This window comes from Macrosteles quadrilineatus, unplaced genomic scaffold (assembly GCF_028750875.1).
Source record: "Macrosteles quadrilineatus isolate MER2022 unplaced genomic scaffold, UCM_ALF_1.0 Scaffold_4__1_contigs__length_99947679, whole genome shotgun sequence".
In the NCBI taxonomy this organism is placed as follows: domain Eukaryota; kingdom Metazoa; phylum Arthropoda; class Insecta; order Hemiptera; family Cicadellidae; genus Macrosteles; species Macrosteles quadrilineatus.
This window is the reverse complement of record NW_026542597.1, coordinates 58613076-58632734: the sequence shown is the minus strand read 5'-3', so window position 1 is coordinate 58632734 and position 19659 is coordinate 58613076. Positions and strand designations below refer to the sequence as shown.

At 35.8% G+C, this 19659-nt stretch overlaps 1 protein-coding gene across 1 annotated transcript in view; it reads right to left on the bottom strand.

The window, feature by feature from the left end:
• The window catches only part of LOC128991618 (intermembrane lipid transfer protein VPS13C-like), a 95178-nt gene that overhangs the window by 38239 nt on the left and 37280 nt on the right, over positions 1 to 19659 (bottom strand). The window contains exons 24-28 of the mRNA XM_054414661.1: positions 9981 to 10219; positions 9053 to 9189; positions 8089 to 8231; positions 1674 to 1834; positions 566 to 768 (exon numbers count right to left, since the gene is read on the bottom strand). Of these exons, the coding sequence (XP_054270636.1) occupies positions 566 to 768; positions 1674 to 1834; positions 8089 to 8231; positions 9053 to 9189; positions 9981 to 10219 (883 nt within the window). The remainder of the gene's footprint in view (positions 1 to 565; positions 769 to 1673; positions 1835 to 8088; positions 8232 to 9052; positions 9190 to 9980; positions 10220 to 19659) is intronic.

Genomic DNA, 19659 nt, shown 5'->3' with positions numbered 1-19659 from the left:
CGCGCCTAGGAAAACCCAGCTTAATACATATTTCAAGGAAATTTATTAGAAAACAAGATCCCTTGTTGTTACAAGATAAAACCTGTTTTCCATGTAAATACCCATAAAAAAATTATTCTGTTGCTAATTAAAATTTTTTAAACAACAGCAAGAGGTACATGAATGGAAAAGTTGTAATAGCTTGTTACTCCTTTACTTATTTTACTTTCACTGATTAAATTGCTACTGAGGCTTGTTTTACCATTTTAGGGTACAAAAATGTAAATAAAAATCAACACAACAGGTTGGAGTTTCCTGTTTTTTTGTTCCTCAAAGTCATACCAAATATTTCAGAGAAGATAATTCCCTGCTATATTTAAATTATGGACTTTTTGACACAACTTTAGACTATCAATGGCCATTAGAATAAACAAGGGAACTGGCACTTTTTTTGTGACAGAGGTCTGTACTCTTTTGCTGAACCTGCAATTTATCTGGAATGACAATCGTCATCAGGCTGTGCCAACCCTGGGCATGGATTATCCCTCAATAAAAATACCATAGCGAGATTCAGTTCATCACTTACTCTACGTATGCAGGCAGGATGTGCAGTTTACAGTGGTACGCCACATGCAGGGGCACATTGTATGTCTCGTCAGGTTCTACGATGGCGATGCGGTTTGTATCTTCAAACGGATTGGTGGACTCTCCTATGTGCTTAATACCGAGGGCTTCAAGCACTGGTTTCTTGTAGTAGATACCCATAGCGTAAGAGGTCTCGTTTCTTATCTGTGGGGTTAAGAAAATCACAATTATTATTTTTTTTTATTATAACCTCCTACTAGAAGTTTGGTTATTTAAAGGTTATACATTTTGTGACTTAGCTGCTTCCCTATGAATCTTACATGTATAAATAAGGTTTAATTTGTGATAAGATATAAGTAGGAGCCATCTGTCATTGTTTATTAGTTAGAAAAGAAAGAATCGAAATGTAAAAAGACCTTGGGGTCACAGACCAAGATCCAATGAACAATAACACTGTTTGCTCACATTTGGGCTTTAAACAAATATTGTTGAAACAAGGTCCTACAAAACTGGCTCAATGGTTTTGTAAGACCTTTTTATACTTACAAACTTAGAGGCACAAGTTAATGATACTAATGTAGTATTTAGTTATGCATTATGTTAAATACAACTTTATTAAGGTTTGAAATTACGGAATCAGTTTCTTAAATGCAATACGTGCAAAATCTCTTGAACTAAGAATAAATCCACTGATATAATAAATAAAACAGCTGACCCAAATAATCAGCGATAATGCAATTATTTAAAATGCAAACCCATCAAGGTATTAACAGAATGGATTTTATACATTAGTTTATTTTTTTTGTATGGAATGTTTTCAATACTCCGTCTTCTATCATCTGTTGCGACTTTTCAAGCTCTTGATCATCTCATCCATGTTGTTGGGTTAAAAAATATAGGTACCTTAATAAAATTAGTTCTATAACATTTTTTTAAAATTAAATTTTTTCACCTACTTAAATGTGTACTTGAACAACCTACCACCTACTTTAAAACCTACTTTAAAGTTATGTAAAAAATCTTACCACGTAGGGTACTGAAGTGAATTAAAAGTCCATTTAAATTTATGTAACATAAGCTTATATAAGAGAAAGAGCTAGGAGTATTACCTGCAGTGGCGACCGCACAGTGATGTGACAACCCCAATCTCCACTGTCCAGGTTGACCACCACATAGTAGCGAGCCCCTGTTGTGTTGGTGCCCGTGGGATGCAACAGATGCACCTTACTGACAGTGCGCCTCGGACACAACACCTCTAGCTTCTCAAATCCTGCCAATAGAGGGTGGTTTAGTGACTACTTCTGAGTATTAGGTAAATATAAAATGTTCCTTGTGTGTCAGAGCTTGTCTAGCTAAAAATGAATTTAACTCACACAAAAACTTATCAAGTATTACAATTGAAACAACATCAAACCCTTGATAAATCATTCATAATGGTCAAAGTGGTAAATAAATGTGGTGTAAATAAAGTGCTAAATAAATCATGAATCATCAGAGTGGTGATAGCATCTCAAATTTAAAATTTAGCGCCATGATAAATACAAAATGTTAGCAGAATTGCTCCTAATCAGTTTTTGCTCACAGTAAATAAGTGAGTGGAATGACCAAGATCTTGAAATAAAACAATTGAAAGCACAGAGTCCAGCACTGTAACGTCGCTAGGCCTACTGTCACGACGACGTTATAACTAGACAAGAGACTTAAGTTATGGGAAATTGAAAAAAAAACTACACAATTATGTTAACAACCACGGCTGCCAACCAGGAGGTGAGACAGCCGTTGGACTTGGACAGACTGGAGATTAGTGTAGTGGTAAGGATACATGGGTATGGCTTGGCCGTGGCAGCCAATGGGAATTTATTAAAACATCACCTTGACGTACGATGATTAATCATTGATAAAGAAAACCCCTCAATATATTTCATATAAGTTTGCCAAAAGACTGTTTAATAATTAATATATAAACTGTCATATGTTTTTCAATTGTTTTGTAAACAGAAAATAGTTTAGTATGTTGTTTTGTTGAATACAATAAAGAAGATACCTAGTTTTTGTTAAAATTTATTTTGTCATTTCTAATGTTTGATATTAATCGTCCGTGATATCAAAGGAATTGAATCACGTACAGTATAGTGAGGATATCAATTGGCGACCGTGACAGGACTTTTAATTTAGAAATGACAAAATTAGGAGTTAAAGATTTAACAACTGAAATGCTAGAGAAAGGCCTGGAAGAAGGTGAGCAGAAGGAGGCAGGAAGCAAAGCCTACGACCTTCGATCACGGGTAGGACGGAATACCCAGTTGGCAGAACAAATACCACAACCTGACCCGGTGAGTACTCTACTGTCCAAAATTTTGGAGAAACTAGATATCCAATCAGAGAAACTTAACACACAGTCGGCAGATATTAATAGTAAAATGTCATTATTTATGGAACAAATTTCTCACAACTATTCAAAATTAGACAAAAGAATTGAATCATTGGAGTCAGATGTTGTCGTGACCATTGATAAAATTACAAAATTAGAAACAAATTTTGATGGTAACTCTGATAAATTAAATGAATTGGAAACTAAAATTGATTACATGGAAACTAAATTTCACAATCAAATTCAAGCTATTGAAACACAGATATACTCACAGGAAAAGACAATTACTTGGAATAATCCAAAAAGAAGAACGGAGACTACAGACTTTGTGTGGATTTACGTCAAGTCAACAATAAAACTATTGCTGATAGCTTGTCAAGAAAACCGGTAGACAGTGGTGAGATATCCAAAGAACTCATGGAGAGGGAAGTTCCAGTCCCAATGAAGTTAAGACAGATTGAGCCTGTTCTTATGGTGGCACAACGGGAAAATTGTGACATTGACTTGGAACTGATAAAGAAATGGCAGAATGAAGATGCAGCTTGTAGTAGAATGAAATCCTGGATAACCAAACGTTACAATAATTCCGAAGCTATCCCATTCCAGTTTAAGACATGCTATAAGAACCTTCGCTTGGAAGACAGTTTACTTATGTACAAATCTCATCTATCAGAATCTTTCCCTGTGATTGTAGTTCCGAAGTCTCAGAGTGTAAGTATTCTAGAGAAGTACCACGACAGCCCTGAAGCTGGCCATCCAGGACAAGATGAGACCTACACTTCGATTCGGCGTCGTTTCTTCTGGGTAAATATGCATCGGGACATCAAGAACTACGTCCAATACTGCACTATCTGTGCCTGTACCAAGGATAACAACCAAAAAGCTAGTACAAGCATGAGTGGACGTCGGCCACTTTTTCTTGGTCGGGAAATAAAAAGAACTGGTGATTGGAACTTCATGCATGAAAAGTCTCCTGAAACTATGAATTTGACTGCATGGCATAAAGAAAACGTAAAAAAAATCAAACATATGAATCGACAAGCCGAAGAGAGTTCGAAGAGCAAGAAGCAGAAGACCATAACGATGCTTCACCTGGGTATAACTTAAGGTCTAGAAAGAGGAAGATTTGAAATATATATTGAGGGTTTTGGGGGGGATGATTGACGTACGATGATTAATCATTCATAAAGAAAACCCCTCAATATATTTCATATAAGTTTGCCAAAAGACTGTTTAATAATTAATATATAAACAGTAATATGTTTTTCAATTGTTTTGTAAACAGAAAATAGTTTAGTATGTTGTTTTGTTGAATACAATAAAGAAGATACCTAGTTTTTGTTAACACTTTTAACCCTGGGCGCAAAATGCCCTTAGTATGGGCGTTACTGGGCAATTTTAGGGTATTATTTAAAATTTGTAGCTTGGTAAAAAAAAACTTTTTTTCTGGTAAATAATATATCAAATTAAAGAGAAAATAATAAGCTTTTAAATGACATATATTTTATTACATTACCGTAGGCTATAAATTACAGGGTTTCAGTTTGAAATAACAAAAAAAATGGAGAAAAACAAAAATTGCAACCGCAAGTACTAACCTAATTAAAAAAGTATTTAATATTTACTGTAGCATAATTATGGCATTTATATCATGTGAAATTGAAGAGAACAACATGCCCTTTCAGGAAATATATACATGCATATAGTTATATTGCTTACCTTACATATTATAACACGAGAATTTGAAATGTCTTGTCGTATCAGATCCCGAGCACATCTAGCCTAGGCTTTAGTATAGTCTGCTTTGGTATGATACAGTCTAAAACATTCAGGCACACACAATGGTGTTTGGCACTCTGGACACCACCAAGAAGTTTCTTTTCTTCCTGATTTTCCTGTAGAAACTTTGTTTTTTTCCGAACACACTTTGCAAATTCTTGTAGGATTTTTTTTCTTGTCCGTAGAGGGGATTTTGTCAGGGAAATGACGTCCAATAAGTCGATTAGATTTTGTGGCTCTTGCAGTTTCCTCTTCTTGTAATAAAGTCCCTGCTTTTTCGCTCAATGATTTTCCAATTGCTATTATAAATTTTTCAAGGTGACAGAGGGGTCTCAGGTTTGCAGGTCTGGTTTTTCGATATAAGATAAATGCGTTGACAATTGACATCATAAACAAGTGGAAGAACATTTTTTTCCACCATTTCATCTGTTTCCTCTTGAAAGGGTAATAGGAAATAAACTGGTCATTTCTGTCCACACCTGTTTTTTTATTGTTGTAATCCAAAATCAGATCTGGTTTGTGTTTTTGCAGCATCCCTTGTTTTGTACGCACCGTAACTTCTGATGTAGTCATTTTATGAGCTGTTGATAGAGCTAAGACATCTCTAGTATCTTTCCATTTTATGCAGAGTAAATGGTTTCTTCTCATGAAAACAGTTTCATTTTTTTGTAGCTTTTTAGTGGTGACAGTCTTGGGCAACTCGGTCCTATTGCTCATGCAGGTACCGACTGCTTTAGTATTTTTCTCCCAGAGAAAGTCAAAAAGCTTTGGTGAAGAGTAAAATCTATCATTATAAATAGTATGTCCTTTATTGAGGTAATCTGCCAACAATCTCTCATATAGAGCTACAACTGTATTACTGGAGTCAGACTTACCAGTGTAGGCTTCAAATTTTAGTACATATCCTGTAGATGCATCGCACAAAACATATAATTTCATCCCGTACTTGTCAGGCTTACTTTTATTATAAACTCTAAACCGAACTCTACCCCTGAATCCGCAAGTTCCTTCGTCTATGGTCAAATCTTCGTACGGTGAAAAACACATTGGGAAAGAAGTCAGCAAATGATCTATATATGGTCTTAGTTTATGTAACGGATCGTGGCCTGGAGTGTTGAATGGGATGTATGTTGAATTATCGTTGATGTGAAAATTTGCCAAAATTGCTAGGAACCTATCCCTGGCCATGACTGATGGAGCATACATAGATTTTATAAAATTGTCTGTTGACCAATAGTCACTAAGTTTAGGTTTTTTCACAACACACATGTGCAATACAATCGAGAAAAAATGGTAAATTTCATAAAGCTTTACGGTTGTCCATTTTGACCAGACACTATTTTTCCTCAATTTGTTTGATCTTCTTAGTTTATCGGTTATAGATTTTGCATATTTATTTGTCTCTGACTTCAATGATTTGATAAAAAATTCAGGAAAAAATATAGAAAACACATCAAATGGAGTTGAGTTCTCATCAATAGCAGCCGTAACACCAGCGCCTAACTCGTCAAATGCTGGTAGTGGTGGTGGGTTGTCCTCCAACCGCCATCCAAGTTCCTCATCAGTGGGTTTTTTTTTCTTCTTTTTCCTTGGTTGAGCCTGCTCTGGTTCAGGTTCAAAGTTTCCATTTGGCACAGGTAAATTTGCGTTATCCGGTAAGTTTTCATTTGGGGATACAGATCGTTGTCTTTTGGTTTTACGATTATGATTAGTACTATTTGACTGGCGTTTTACTTGGTTGGTTACTATAGGCCTAAGAGAACCTAAACAAGAAGTAGCTGAAGGCTGTAAGATATTATCTTCACGATCACTAGGCAGAAAATCTGGATCTTTGTCAACATCGTCGAAATCAAAATCACACAGTTCGTCATCCGAAGAAACTATCGAACTATTAGGCCTAAGTAATTTTCTGTTTTTGCAGATTTTATGATTAGGCTGATTGGGTGGTTGTGCATGACTAATTTCAAGAGGGTTAGGCCTAAATGGTATACTATCTGTAGGCCTAGTAGTGTCTAATACTGTTTCTGGCTCATCACAATTTTCTTCATCAGAGTAAATTGTAGGGTTATATTTACATCTAATTGGGCCTAAGTTTCTACTTTCACCTTCTTCAACTACTGCAATTGATTCATTTTGACAGTCATCATTTTCAATGTCACTTGGTAGTAAATCATAAAACACCAACTCATCAGGATCATTTTCATCAACCATGTATGTAACAGCACTAACCTCATTTTGAAAAGCATCTAAATTACTTACAACAAACTCACCTTCCGAACCAGAATCATAAATAGGATCATTCAAGTTTTCATTTACTGATATTGTAGTAGAACTAGGTCCTGAACATAAGTAATTATTATCACTAAAAGATTGATTTTCTTCATCACTATGGTCTGATTCTGACAAGAGTTCTCGAATATGACTCAACGTTTTTTTATCAAATATATCGCTCATATTTTACACTAAACACAAAAAAAATTATCCACAACAAGGTATTGCTCATAACAAGAACTATTACGCAATCATAATACTTGTAAAAAACAGAAAACATTCACTTTATTGAACACATAAACAATTGTAAACAAAGACAGCCATTAGCGCAGACAACAACAACAAAGCGTCGTCGTCGTCATCACTAAGCAATACGATGCAAGGCTGCAGACAGCTGGATCTTTTTTTTGTGTTACCAAACAGCTGGTTTTTTTGAGGTTGTGGGGTATTACAATCGAAGCCAGAAGACCAAGGAATGGTTACGTAATAACAAAAATAGCAAATGTGACGTCATTACGTTGCTATGGAATTTAATATTGAAGCCCGACCTATACTCGGGGTTAGTTCAGTGTGTCTTACGTCATGCCCCGACCTATACTCGGGCTTAGGGTTCAATGTGTTAAAATTTATTTTGTCATTTCTAATGTTTGATATTAATCGTCCGTGATATCAAAGGAATTGAATCACGTACAGTATAGTGACGATATCAACCTCACATGACATCACAGATGTGGCATGATCATAATATGGTGTGATGTTCACACACGAACACACATCACACATTTACATTTGATACAAATCTGATCCTCTACAAGAAACACACTGTTTAATCGATATTGATTTACTTACGGTATATTAAAAATATGAAATCATCAAATAAACTACAACTAACTACATACAAAGAAAATAGAGAGTATTTCATTGCTAGTGCCAAAAGTACAATTCCCTAAATCAGTAAGATAGACAGTAGACTAGCAATGTTTCGATTCTCCATACCTATTCTCAATACCACGATTCTTGTTCATTGGTGTCAGTAATCGATAAATTTTGATGTCTACACATCTCTAGTAGAGGCTAATTATGGAGAGCTAATCAGTAATCACCTGGAACCTCTATCCTCAGCCGTTGGTCCGTGACTCTGTTGTACAGCTTGGCCACAGTTTCAGTTGGAAACCTCATAAGTGGAGAGAGAATGTCACCTTTACCATGCTCAACATTGGAGTACACTGAGAAGTTACCCTCAAAGCTGAAAAATACAGGTGTATGATATACTCTGATGAGAAGTCAAAAGACAGGATGGGTATATTTTTTATTCCAATTTTTACAATAATTTTTAGCGAATTTCCCATATAGGGAATAAGCTATTACCGTAGTACTCATGGTAAGACCTGGACCCGATTTAACGATTTACTTTTTTGTTTTGAGGTCCCTAGAGGCCAAAAACACCATCCCGATAACTCGAGCAAAAATGATCGGATTTTGATGAAATTTTGTATAAACGTGTAAACCTACATTTATTCAAACGAGTTCGCTAGCCAGCATGATTGGACTATGGGCACGAAGGTTTATGGGTGTTTTATGGGGTAAAAATTGGTTTTTCCCATTTTTGACCCAAAAAACATAAAATTTAGCAATTTCTTACCAAACCATTTTGTAGAGCTTAAAAAAAATTATTTAGTATATTGAAGCGTTATCATTTCAAAAGGTATGATGGAAAACAGTATTTATAGAGTTTGTAAGTAATTCAGGATTGTACTTGTTGTTGAGATTATTACTGTGTTTGTAGGGACACAGTTGTAGAGAGACAACAGATGATGTAAGGTCATAATAATGGTAGGAATTTATCTTGCTGTTGTCACAATAGGCGATCAGCATCTTGACTTTGTACGATTGGAGATTCTACAGTTATTATGTACTTTGGACAGAGTTAGAACACTAAAGCCAGGTAACTTGAAATACACTAGAGACAGGTAACCTGCCCCGTATCCTACCTGCCTTGGCGACGTGTAAACGCTGCTTTAGGAATTTTTCTACAAAAATCTCAATTAATAACATCGCTTCACTGACCTCTCAATGTCGTTCTCAGACTCTGAAGGCGTGTGTTCGTCCAACAAGTCACCCGAGGCTGTGGTGGACGCTGGACTGCTGGGTAGAGAGTCAGACCTTGCGTAACTCGCAGTCATCACAACCTGACCTGGGGTGGCCTGACAAATCAACCACACACTTAGTAAAATATGTTACAAACTAAAATAAAATGAGGTATACAGTGTAAAAATATTCTGAATTGTATGAGTCTGAGTGTGTTTGAACAAACTACACAGTGGAATAGCACCATTGTACAGTTGTAATATCAAATTAAGTGTGTGCTGTCAACTGCCTGGAATTCTTTACTCGGGTTACATCTCTTCTTCTTGGTTCTCAATAACAGTTTATTGCTAATTAGCTCAGTAATGCACAAAATAACGATTGATTACCAATACCAAAAAGAAAAATGGAAGAAATGTCTAGTCATGATTTAGTCATCATAATGAATGTCAATAATGCAAAGTCAAATTTCATAATTCCATGAAATTATATAATAAATACCAGTTCATCTTACCATATTAGACTGAAAATTTAGTATTAAAACAATGCGCTTACACTAAAACTATTATAGTAAAACGTAAGATCTATTATTATCTTCTAAGATAATAAGATAATAAGATTTATTATCTTCTTTTCAATATAATAAATAATCTCAAGATCTCTTGTTGTAATTTTAACCTGAATTAAATTAAAATATATTGCTAAACTGCCATGAGAAGGTTCAGGTTAAGAGGGTCAACCTGGATTGGTCTTAACACATAAAAAATCTAAGGAGGAAAGCTTTATTGGCTTAACAAAAAAGCCTAGCCCAAATTGATTTGCTAAGCCGTGCAAGGTGAGTGTCCTAAAATATGAGAGCTTTTTTGTTTGGCACAACTGAGATGATTTAAAAGCAAGATTCTTATTTCACCTCAGTCTTGCACAGAAGAGTAACGGTAGACGCAGGGGTCAGGTCGTTGACCAGTGCCAGGTTGGGTGCCTTGTGCAGCGCAGGGGCAGACTGCCGCGTGAATGACGCAACCAGGTCAGAGATGACCCTCAGAGCGACAGGAGACACGGTCAATTCCAGGCGGTCTCGTGACTCGATCATCACGTAGGTGGCCATCCTGTCTACTGACTCTGCCTCCAAACCCGAATCCACCGAGTCACCTGCGTAAAGTAACCTCTTTACATTAAACATACACAAGTACAATCATGTAATTAACCTTTGAGGGAGGTATCCCATTCTGTCCACTGGCTGTTTCAGGGAAGCTACTCCACCACTTATTTTTGCCTAGTGTTGAAACTGATTAATGTTTTAGCAAACGTAAGCTATTATTGCTATTGTTTTAAGTGTAGGATCAATTGGAGGGGATAGATTAGTTACCCTAAAATCACCAAAATTTTGTGAACGGAGTATAACTATTGCTATCTAGTCTCTCAGGGCTCGCGGGGATGTGCGGAGGTAAACACTAATACACATAAATTGCGAAAAGATTGCTATACCTGATACTGAAATGTGACTCTTCTACTCCGAGAATGAAGAATTTTCAGATACCCAAGGCAGTATCAGGTATACTGCACCTTTTCACAATTCATGCAAATGTAAGTCAGAATAAGCAACACAAAATAAAGAAAAACACATAACTCAGAAACCACTGAAGCAATTCTGGACTGTCTTATGAACTATTTATGACTAAATTTATGGAATTGTTTACATTGTTCAAACAAATTTTGTGTGTTTATCTATGTTCCGTTTGTGAATTAATTCAAACATTTTACACTGCATGGTTTTTATTAGCCCCTAAGGCTTGGGAAGTGTAAGATACTCACCAACCATCAATCAGCTGTAAATGGTTCATCATATGATGGTCACATGAATATATTACGCCCCAATCATGACAACGACCTACATAATATGATGAATTATATGTTTTTCATATCGGTAGGAGAACAAATTGAACACATATATTACTATACGGCAGGTCAATTATAACGGTAGTTATACTCTATGCTTCTTCCTCTTAAAAATTAAGATGTTACATTTTGCAAAAAAGACAGCTCAACTAAGAACTAAAATATGTGTGCAAATTAAGCCAACAAATATTTAGACTAATTGATATTTAAAAAATAATTATTCTACAAGTTGATATTTATAAGTAAATCTTTTTCTGCACAAGCTTTGTACGCTTGAATCAAATTAAGATAATTTTGTCTTAAGCAAAAGCAAGCAAGAAAATTTATCCAGCAAAAAGCGAAAAGAATAGAGTAAAATGAGTGTGTCAATGAACAAAAACGGATTAAAGAAGCGCATTTAAAAACTTAATCTACTGTTTCATGCATGCAGCTTATAATGATTTCAAAGGTGTTTTCTTGGTTTTCCAGTGTATACAACCATTGACTATATACCATGGTGAACCTGGACCATAAATCAACAATCTATACCACCAAACACACAAATCTGAACAACATGGAGCTAATTTAATTAGCCATTAACTTATTTTATTTAACTTATTTATTTAACTTATTTTATTTTATTAGCCATTAGCTTATTTTAATTAGCCATTATTAGTTAATTTTTTTTTTTAATTATGGTGTAATTTTTGATTGGTTGTATTGGTCAATTATACAACCAATCTCAGTAATGCCGATTCTAACAATCAAATTAAACTAAATGCTGAATAGTAGGAAAATATCCAATAAAGAATTTGGTTTTACTTTAATATTACAATAACAAAATTTCCTAAGCTACTGAATAAAACTGTCTCAGTAAATACAGAAGGATTATTAAACCTTGTTACAAAGAGATATTCTCTGTTTAACACGAGACAAAACTATAAAACTGCTAATACTAAATAATTGAAATAACATCCTTGAAAAAAAATATTCTCTCTTTTTAGAAGTGGGGTATTTACCACTTGTTATTTAACAAACTTCTGGAAATCATAAAAATAAGAAAACCTATTTTGAAAGCATATAATGAGGGTGTTTAAAGTTTGTAAATTTTTAGCAGAACAATATGGTGTCATCGGTCTGACTTTTTCAAGCTTTCCATGGGTTTCTCCCAAAAACATAATCTTTTTCCGATTTGAATTATTTTTATAAATATTTGATCAAATATATTTTTCAACTTCAGGTCTGGTGTATGACAGTTATACTGAAACTATGTGTATGATAAAGCTTTATTGCTATTCTAAACAAGACAACGTTACATAGATACAACTACATCATCTTATACTACATTATAGGCCTAATCTAATCTGCAGTGTAACAATCAGCAGATGAAGTGTAGAGTTTTACAGCTGAGCTGAAGAAAAGCTCACCACACATATTAACCATAGTAGGGAAGGTTGAAGGCTCCACGGCAGGGAAATCAACAGCAGGCGTGTGATCAGGCACCACACCTGTGGAAATCTATTCTAAATGTTTTCCTTACACTGTTGCGATTGGTTATTTATTTGCCGTTCTAAATAAACATTACTTGAAACAGATTAATTATAACAAATCACACTTTACAACAAATCACGTGAGATAGTAAGATATACAAAACCAAAGAAAAAAAAAGATAAAATGCCCCTTCATACTTCTTATTGCTATTTAGTCATGTGGTTGCGTTGGGCTGGGTAGTTTTTTTTATCTTTGTATACAGTTTTTTATTTTTTTTAAGGTTAAAATGTGTTTATTCACACTGAGAGGCTCAATCTCCACACATTACTTCTGGCTAAGCCGTTTTAACTATGCCATTAGGAGTTATTTCCATAATTTGTGTATTATTCCAGCTTCAAGAACAAATAATTAATCAATTGGTTTACCTTATGGCTGCCAGATGTAATATAAACTGTGTTCCTGAAGATGCCACACCTCTGGCAAAATGATCATAGAGCAAGAAATCCACAATTGTTCAAGAATCTGGCAACCATAAGGTAAACCAATTGATGAGTTATTTCCGTCTTGTTTTCTTCCGAAGGCTAAGGCCGATCGAGATCGACCTTCTTAGTTCGAACGATGGCATCAGCGAACTGCTTGACACAGTTCCAGGTACCCTCCCCCTGAAGCATAGCTCTACGATGTTGTCGAGGCCGATCTCAGAGATTAAAGTCATACGTCGTTTATTGCCACAAAAACGTTTTACATTATTCTGGTTTTCCCAGATGAAACAGGTGACATTGTCAATTATAAACATTACAAAATTAATATAAATAAACTAGGTAACACAAATTTTGCTTTCCTATTTTCTTTAAGATCAAAACCAACTCAATCTTCCATTGTGGAACGGTATTGTTTCAGGTTAGCAAACCAATTAGAGAACGAGAGTGTTTCGCAGTATATTGCACAGTTGATGAATTTGTTGAGACATTGTGATTTTGGCGCAAATTTGAATGGCTATTTATGATATCACCTTGTTAACAGCTTAAAAAGTGAAATTTGAAGCAGAGACTTTTATCAGAATCCGATTTATTGTTCAAAAAAGCATTTGAAATTTGTCACAGCTCGAGATGCACGGCATCTCTTTCGGTGGGAGGCGACAATGGCCATGGCAAAAGGATCCAACATCCAACGCATGGCGGCGGCATTTGCGTCACCATGCCCATCACCTCAGCAAGCCAGACCAAGAGGTTACCCGGCGGCACATCCCACAACCGGCATGTAAACAACAGGTACCATCGTCTGCAGCAGTGTCAGTAGTGTTTTTGTTGTGATGGCTTTGATCACATTGGCAGGAATTGCCGTTTTTAAGGCTGCAGGTGTCACAAATAAGGTCAAGGAAATCATTTGGCAAATGTGGGCTGTTCTTAGCAAAACAGTAAACCACAGTTTTAGTTTTTGTAACAGTAAAAGTGATTTTAGATATAATAGAATTATGCCTAAACATAACTATGTGGATAAGGTATTCGTCCGATGTTAACTATTGGATAGACCATTGTTAACTATTGGTAGACTATTGAATAATGTAAATGATATTTTGAGATTATAGGTAATTTGTTTGAAATTAATGCATAGTCTAGTAAAATGAGTAAGGTTTAACCATTTAAAACACAGGTTATGTTAGAATACAAATTAGTGTCTTTTGAAGTTGATACGGGTAGGTCAGTAGCTGTAGTAAGCGAGGCTTATTACAAAATGACAGTTCAAAGTCTTTGAAATTATTCTCTATCTACATAAAGTTAAGTTCGTACATAAATAAATGTGGCAGTCCCGTGGGTAAACCAGAGGTAAATGTAGGCAGTTAAGAGATATTAGTAAAATTTTAAGTTGGTATGTATTAAGGAAGGAACTTATTCCATCAGGGGACGAGACCGAATTAAGGAGCTAGGTGTTGAGATTTCATAAAAAAGTAATGAGAAATGATTTATTGCTAAAAGTAGTAACGACTCAGAGAGTAGACATTAAATGAAAATTAAAGGAGCTAACTAATGAGTCCCCTAAAGTGTTTTCAGACCAGTTAGGGCAAAGTAGTGTAATCTACCCATTTTCTCATATTTCCTTAGCAGCGCAAAACAGGTGATTATAACTTCATGTAGTTGTGCATTTTATTTGTTACCTAGAAACCAATTTCATTATGAATATTTCAAATGCGAGAAAAGGTTTATTTTGTGAAAGCAAAGTAAAACTTTATCTCATATTTGGAGTATTCCAGACCCTCGGCCCCAGATCTCCCAATGTCATGGTGGAAGCAAGCAAAGTCTTCTCCATGACTTTCCCTAAGCCTTCTTGAATCCACATCACTCGATCCACTGTTCTTCCCAAACAAACCCCTAAATCTTTCAATTTCAAAAGTTCTCCTTACATACGTTGGTTACTTTATCGGCTTTTCTGACTTTATGACCCCTGCTTCTACTTATTATTCTGAACCTAATCCTCTTAACTATCTTCCACACAATTATCAAACTTCTTTTCACCTTTTAGGTATTTTATTTCAGACGGCCAGTGCCTTCAGATAGGCCTAACCTTCTTGACCCCCTTATCTCTCCTCCACCCCTCCCCCACCCTCTGTCACACACTGGCCTTTAGGTTTGTCCAAAATTTCAACCTTTCTTAACATTCAACTTTCCAAACTCCCTCCCTCTGGGGCTTTGAGGGTCAATACTTTTAATGCGGCCACTGGCAGTCTCAAGCCTGCAAAATGAGCTTAGCTCTTGAACGCAGAGAGGAAGTATTAAAATGAAGACAAAGTTATTTTATTTTAGTTGTAGTGTCTTGTTCTACTATATGTAAATAAAACATGTTACAGCAAGTAGCCTATATGCAAAACAAACATAATTTCTTTTTGCAATGCACAGGTTTAACAGTCCAAGATATTACAAAATTCACTGCAAGAACTGTTCACTACCCCTTCCCCCCCCCTGTACAAAAAGAGGTGTATAAAGAGTATAAAATCTTATCCGCTCTATAGCTACTCATTCATTCTTCCTCAAAGAATGTTGTTTAAACTCTAGGAAACCACCATCGTTACAGCCTCGTAATTCAAATAGGTTTTCCTTACAAGCTCCTTGAGAGTCTTTCCTTGGTAGAAAAGCTTCATGGTACAGTATGTGACCAGGCATTGGAGTGAGTGGAATGAACCTTCCAATTAAGCAGTGTAGACTGCTCAATTGACTTCTCACTGAGGGGGTGGATTTAAATACTACAGGTTGAAATAGGGAATGACAAACAATCTGTCATTTAGCTGAGGTGTGGAATGACAAAATTGCTTACTTTTGGGCCTATTTTAATTTATAAAGGGATTCTGCACATCTACAGGCAAATATCTTTCTAACACTATGGGTAGATTTTCCCTGCGATGCACACAAGCTAAAAAAAGGTTTATCAAGAAACATGCTTGCCTATTAATAATTTAATATATAGATAACTTTTAAAATTACACCAGTAAATAGGTCATTCAAACGGCAGAGATCTTATTCGTCGCCGGAGTGTGCAGACGACGTCGAGACGGTAACGGCCAACATGGGCAGTGAAGAAAAGGTAGGCGATATTACACGATCCCAACTTCTGAAGGACTTGGGCCAGTTGCTTGATAGTAAATTAGAAAATATGGCAACCAAAAAGGAGTTCTCTCAACTCACGGGGCAAGTGTCGGAGTTACAAAAGGAGAATATTGTACTAAGGAAACAAATAGAGGACTTACAACAGAGAGAGAGTGTGGTTATGTCTAGGTTAGTCGATCTTGAAGGAAGATCTAGGCGTAACAACCTCATATTTAGGGGGTTGAAGTGGTCCAAGGAAACTCGTAACTTCAATGAAATCGTGCGAAAGTTTTGCAACGATGTTTTTGGGAGTGCGGATACTATATTTGTAAATAGAGCCCACCCTCTAGGGGGAAGTAACAATGCAATCATTGCACACCTACCAAATGACGCCGACATCTACTATATTATGTCACGTGTAAGAGAGTTAAAAGGCACCGGTTATTCAGTGCATAGAGACTATCCTAAAGAAGTGCGTGAAAAACGAGCATGTCTGTCAAAGCTTAGAGACGAAATTGAAAGTGTGGCGGGGAAACAAAAGAATAAGATATCATTATATTTCGACCATATGACTTTCAAAGGACATCGGTTCACGTGGGAGGGAGGTGAACTAAAGGCAGGCAACCAGGATGGTGCTCAATTGTTGCAGACACTCTTCAAACGTGATTTTTCAGACTTCTTACGTGATCTTAAAGTACCCAGATCTACAGTAGTGACGGACATATCAACAGAGAGGACAACAGCTTCAACAACGCAGGGGTCGGCGAGTGCTACGGGTACGTCGCAGAAAGTGTCAGTTTCAACACCTACGCAGTCGCCTCGCGTTTCCAACCAGGACAATGAGTGAGGAGGTGACGCCAATCCATCTACAGAGGGACCAACACCAAACCACAACCCAACGACGACCGGGCTTACTCAATTCAAGGTTTTATCTTATAACGTTTGTGGATTAAAAAATAAGGTAAATGATTTATTATTTTTAGAGTTCATAAAGGAGTTTGATTTAATTATATTTTTAGAGACATTTGTCGCGGAAAATGATCAAGATATTATTGTAAATAGGTTAAGTAACTTTGATTTAACTTTTACTTTCGCAGTTAGAACTGCTAATGTTGGTAGATATTCAGGTGGTCTAGTTTACGCATTAAATCGTAACTCTCATTTTATAAGCGATGTAACGTTTGTAAACTGTGAATATTTTAATGTGGTTAGGCTCGACAATATTGTTGTTGGCTGCGAGCAATTGTTTATAGTGCCTGTTTACCTAAATTTCAATTGTTGGCAAATAGATTATAATAGGCTTCAAAGTTTCTTTGATAATAGCTGTTTCCAGAATATAGTCCTTATAGGGGATTTAAATGGGCGTATTGGAATAGAACAGAGTTTTTCTGAAAATATAATTAGCATTTCGAATAATAGGATTGAGGACATTAGACATTCAAAAGACAACATTTTAAATTCAAATGGGCGTAAAATATTAGATTTGTGTGACAATTTAGGATTAGTAGTTTTAAACGGAAGGTCCATAGGGGACAAAGAGGGTGAATTTACTTTTGTTGGACATAGGGGTAACTCAGTCATAGATATAGCAGAGGTCACTTTTAATTGTTTACATTCCATTCACGACTTCAAAGTTGTTGGTTTTCCCGGATCAGATCATATGCCAATAGAAGTAAGTTTAAATGTTGAGACTCCTGGGCCTGTGGGAGGGGGTGCAGGAGAGGGGAAAACTATACCATTGTTGCCAAAGCTGAAATGGACGAATTTTGATTGTCTGAACTATACTAGCAAAGTTGAGGAAAGTATGAAATCTTTTTCGCCGCAAACTGTTAATGATGTATTAAATGTTATAACTAATTCTGCACATTATAAGCTAGGTTCAAAGAGTAATACACCTTTTGTTGGTAAACAACCTTGGTTTGACTATCACTGTTTAAACGCCAGAAAGAGAGTGTTTAAACTGTTACAGCTTTTTAGACAAACCAATTCAACTGAAATAAAGGCTAAGTATGTTGAGGAGCAGAGGAAATATAAACAGCTATGTACAGGAAAGAAGAACGAATACAACTATTCTTTAATCTCAACTCTTACTGTGTCTAAAGATTCCAAAACGTGTTGGCGAGCAATAAACTCTTTTAAGTGTAAAAATAACATAAACCGAGTAGGAAATATAAAACCTGAAGAATGGGTTACACACTTTAAAACTTTACTAAATCCTCTGGTGGAGAGTACTATCTCGTTTGCAGAACCTTTTATTGCCGATGATTATCTTGATAAAGACTTTGATTTCCTAGAATTAAAAGTTGTTTTGTCCAGCTTGAAAAATAATAAAGCACCGGGCCTAGATAGAGTCCCATATGAGTTTTATAAGAACGCCCCAGACCTATTTTTGACTAAACTACTTAGTATTTATAATGACATTTTTCGGAATAAGGTCATACCTGAAAGCTTTAAGAAATCGATAGTTTTTCCATTGTTTAAAAAGGGTGATATTAATTCAGTTCAAAATTATAGAGGATTGTCTTTTATAAATTGTATTGGTAAAATATTTATAGGAATGCTAAATAATAGACTTACAAATTGGGTCAATGAAAACCACATCTTATCGGAGTTCCAGGCGGGTTTCAGACAAAACTATTCCACTATAGATAATATTTTTAATTTGGCATCGATGATCAAACTACGTTTAGCGGAGAAAGGTGGCAAATTGTATGCATTTTTTGTGGATTTTTCAAGTGCGTTTGACACTATTGATAGACGATCGCTTATGTTAAAACTTTCATCAATCGGCGTATCAACGCACGTTTTAGATGTTTTGAGGAGTTATTATTGTAACACATCTGCAGCGGTTTGGTGTAAGGGCGGCATTTCAGATGAGTTTGAGACAAAGACAGGTTTAAGACAAGGATGTATAGGAAGTCCTCTCCTGTTCAGCTTGTTCGTAAATGATTTGCCAGAGGTGCTGGAAGGTGGCTGTAATTTCGGTGGAAAGAGAGTAAATGTTTTGATGTATGCAGACGACATCGTATTGTTGGCCCCCACAGCAACAGCATTACAAATAATGATTAAAAACTTGGAGTGTTACAGTTCAATTTGGAACCTTACAGTAAATATATCCAAATCCAAAATAATGGTTTTCAGGAAAGGTGGTAGATTATCAGGACATGATAGGTGGTGGTATAAGGGCAAACAGGTTGAAGTGGTAGATAGTTATAAATATTTGGGAATGTTATTTACAACGACATTGTCATGGGAAAAACATTTCATAGAGAAGAGGAGGCTAACTAATTATGCAATTAATTCAGTATGGCAAAGGCTATTAGACAACAACAAAGTCCCGCTGCAGATTAAAATATTATGCTTCGAATCTATTCTCAGAGCTATTTTGTGTTACGGCGCACAAGTTTGGGGGTTTTCAGAAATTTCTCAGTTAGAAAATGCTCAGAAAACGTTTATTAAAAGGATGTTTAGATTGCCACATAACACTCCCAACTATATTGTTTACTTAGAAACATGTTTTGAAAAGTTGTATTTCTTTAATCTACAAATTAACGCAACATACATTTTTAAGGTTTTTAATATGCCAGAATCACGCCTACCAAAAATTATTGCTAAATCTGTAATTGGAAAAGGTATTTTTTGGGC